This window comes from Sinocyclocheilus rhinocerous, unplaced genomic scaffold (assembly GCF_001515625.1).
Source record: "Sinocyclocheilus rhinocerous isolate Xijiao unplaced genomic scaffold, SAMN03320098_v1.1 scaffold1312, whole genome shotgun sequence".
Taxonomy (NCBI): domain Eukaryota; kingdom Metazoa; phylum Chordata; class Actinopteri; order Cypriniformes; family Cyprinidae; genus Sinocyclocheilus; species Sinocyclocheilus rhinocerous.
The window spans coordinates 1-3,233 of NW_015639805.1; the positions used below are offsets into that span (position 1 = coordinate 1).

The 3,233-nt window shown below is 38.4% G+C and overlaps 1 protein-coding gene across 1 annotated transcript in view; it reads right to left on the reverse strand.

The window, feature by feature from the left end:
* Window positions 1–157: 157 nt before the first annotated feature.
* Window positions 158–3,233, reverse strand: part of LOC107752143 (ankyrin repeat and LEM domain-containing protein 2-like) — a 10,021-nt gene continuing 6,945 nt past the window's right edge. The window contains 8 exon segments of the mRNA XM_016568031.1: window positions 158–368; window positions 506–612; window positions 694–863; window positions 963–1,035; window positions 1,130–1,252; window positions 1,608–1,796; window positions 2,113–2,347; window positions 2,753–2,774. Coding sequence (XP_016423517.1) covers window positions 158–368; window positions 506–612; window positions 694–863; window positions 963–1,035; window positions 1,130–1,252; window positions 1,608–1,796; window positions 2,113–2,347; window positions 2,753–2,774 — 1,130 coding nt within the window.

The following is a 3,233-nucleotide window of genomic DNA, read 5'->3' on the forward strand; positions in this document are numbered from 1 at the left end:
AAGGAAAACTTGAAATCGCATCATATGACCCCTTTAAGATGAAAAGAAAATGCCTCTTTTCTGAAGACAGTCATACAGTCTGACTGTTAGATATACATTCACGAATGCCCTGTCAGAATGACACATTTCGCCAAAAGGTGACAAGTTTGCAGGTATGTTAAAAGTCAGTGGTCTTACCCGGAGATGGGGTTTTAAACCTGTTGCTGGTTTCGTTCTCTCCAGCCTCCTCGTGAGCTCGATCCCTGAAGTCCTTTTTACTGAGGTATTCTTCAAGCACTTTCAGGCCTTCACTTGACTGCAGGTCCACAAAACTGTCCAGGAAATCCCAGTACTCTGCCCAGGGGTGACCGAGCTCATGGGCCAGATCTCTACTCACAGACAGGGCACCATTATCTAAACAATGCTTAATAGCACTCTTAAATGCCAAAAACATTAAACAAGTGTCTATGATAATACAAGCTTCCTATGAATGACCAGCTTCCTTAAATTATATCTTAACGCTGACCTGCCAACTCTTTCTGCTCCACGGTCTGGGTCAGACTTTAGGATGTTATGGAAATGGTCTGCCCGTTCTCTGGGAGGAGTCTTCCACACTCGTCTGAACTCATCTGCCTATATTAAAAATGTTTTTAATTTATATACAAATTTGATTAGGTCATAAAACATGACTAAACATATTAGCACAAAACTCACTTTAGATGGACTTAAAGGTCCAGCAAAGGCCCTGACTGCCATAACTGGATCCTTTGGGCTTCTGGGTAACCGTGGTGACAGATTTTCCATTGGTTCAGGGGACCAAGGTGCACCAATCACAGGTTGGGAGGAGTTATCTGTAGCTCTCAATAAGGGGATGTATAATCGATCTGTAGCCAATAAGAAATCAGTGTTAGAATATTGAATACAACTAATCTACATTTTTTAAGTATAATAAATAAATTCAAAACTATACATCGCTGACTTGCCTTCTAAATATTCATTTATCTTCTGTTTGACCTCCTGAAATTGACCCTTTTCTTTCATTCTTTCACAAATGACCTAAATTAAGAGAATACATTAGACGACTGATAAATAAGCTTTGGTAAATTATTAAATCTTCAGCATGAAAGCTAATGCATCACAGTTGCTGTACCTCAGAGGGCTTCTGGTTGTACTTGTTCTTGCAGTTCTTGTCGATATCTGGATGAGAACACAGTATGTTCACCACCTCTGGACAGCCAAACTTGCATGCAAAGTGAAGCGGCGTCTCAAATCCCTGTGAAACACCAGACAGAGCATTCAGGTGGGACTGTTCCAAACCCCAGTGAGCCGCCTGCCTAGACAGTATTCCAGGTATAATATAAAAGTACCAGACACAATAGATGCTCCAAACAGTGTCATCAAAATAATGCTGGCTTATATGATATTGTCTTTGTCAAATTCTGAGGCAGTAATGAATGTATCATCCTACAATGCATTATGAAGTTTTTAATCCAAGATGGCAACTGGAGTTGAACCTAAGTATTTTGTTCAGAAATGATAAAAACCTGTAGAAATATTTTTGTGCTTATCAGAATATATTCAATATTTGAACAGTTAAATAACAAAGACAGATAAAAAGCACCACTTACAGCTTTATCTGGCGTGTTAAGGTACAAGTCTACGATATATCGGATGCGTTTCTGCAGCATGCTCTCCTGATCATCTGGATACATAAGCCGCATGAAATCTGGGTTCTCAAGAGTGTCCAGCAGGATCTGAACAATGCCTGGCTGGTTCTCCTTAGCAGCCACATGCATCACATTATACCTGCAGCCCTCCTGCAGTCAGATTCACAATAGACAAACATTCAGAAGAACAGCACTGAGAGATCGATAAGTTTAGATAACATGTAAAAAAAAATTTTTTTTTTTAAATCGAAGAACACGCTGAAAGGTAAACAGCTGAATTCATACACATGGGAAATGGAGCATGTGGAAATATTTGGGTTTGTAAATAAATAACATAATATAAAGATACCAGGCTAGTTTGGAAAGAGACTTTGAACTTTGCAAAGAAGCCAACAGCTCACCATATCAAGTGGAAAAACAGCCAAAACAACTTCATACAAACCGATTACGGTACAAAAGCTTTCACCTGGACTACAGTAGGGTTGTCCCCTGACCCGATGAGGTAACGAGGGTTGCTCCACACCAACTCGGTAAAGGACATCTCATCTCCCTTCTCCACAGCCTTCCTTAGCTTGGCCGTCAAATCTTGCGTCCGAGGGCTCTTAAAACTGTTCGCCTTCTCCCTGTTGATTGTGTCTGCCTCCATCATAGATGGGTGGTCTAGTTTTGGGAATTTAACAGAAAAAACTTTTACATTTACAGTTTTTAATACATGATTATCTTAGCTTAACATACATTTTTATTATCAGAAATTTTAATATATAACATTCATATTAGGGGTGGGAGAAAAAAATAATCGATTCACATATGAATCTCGATTCAGTCTTCTAGCATTTCCATTCGATTCATACATTTCAAAAATCTATTTTCTAGTTAATATAATAATAATAACAACATGATGTTGTCGGAACAAGGCAGCAACAGCAATGGAGGAGGGAAAACAAATACATCTTGCCCTATTTTCACTGAGGGCAAGTGTTTGGAAAAATATATTAATTGTTGATCTTTTGTTGTTATTATTGGAAGTAGGGCTGCACGATTAATCGAATGCGATTGTCATGTGCATTTTGTTAGTAATGCCGGTTCTGTAATCAGCAGGAAATCATCATCACGTGCTTTCAGATGGAGCAGAATTTACTACACATAGCCGTAGTTCACTGACAAGTTACGCAAAAAAAAATCGCAGACGATTTTATTGCGCGTTTAAGAAATCGTTAGCGATAATGACAGCTGTTTGCATAGCTTCTCAGTGCACTACGGCTGTGAAGTAAATGCTGCTCCATCTGAAAGCATGTGAAAATACCACATTTAATAACATATTTTTACTCCAAACTCACTTCATAACGTCAGTCGAGTGTTTGAAATAAATCCTTCTGTGAGATGATGTGGCTTCTTACACAGAATAAGGCACGCAACATATTTCATAGTATTCTAAGCAGTGATAAAGGCATTGCATTATAAATATACTTTATTGTAATGAAAATTATAATAATAAGAACTCAGATAAACCGTATATTGCCATAGTCGTGTGTTTATTAGTCACGTTGAATCAATAAAAGCAGTTAAATCTTCTGTTTATCCAGCTAC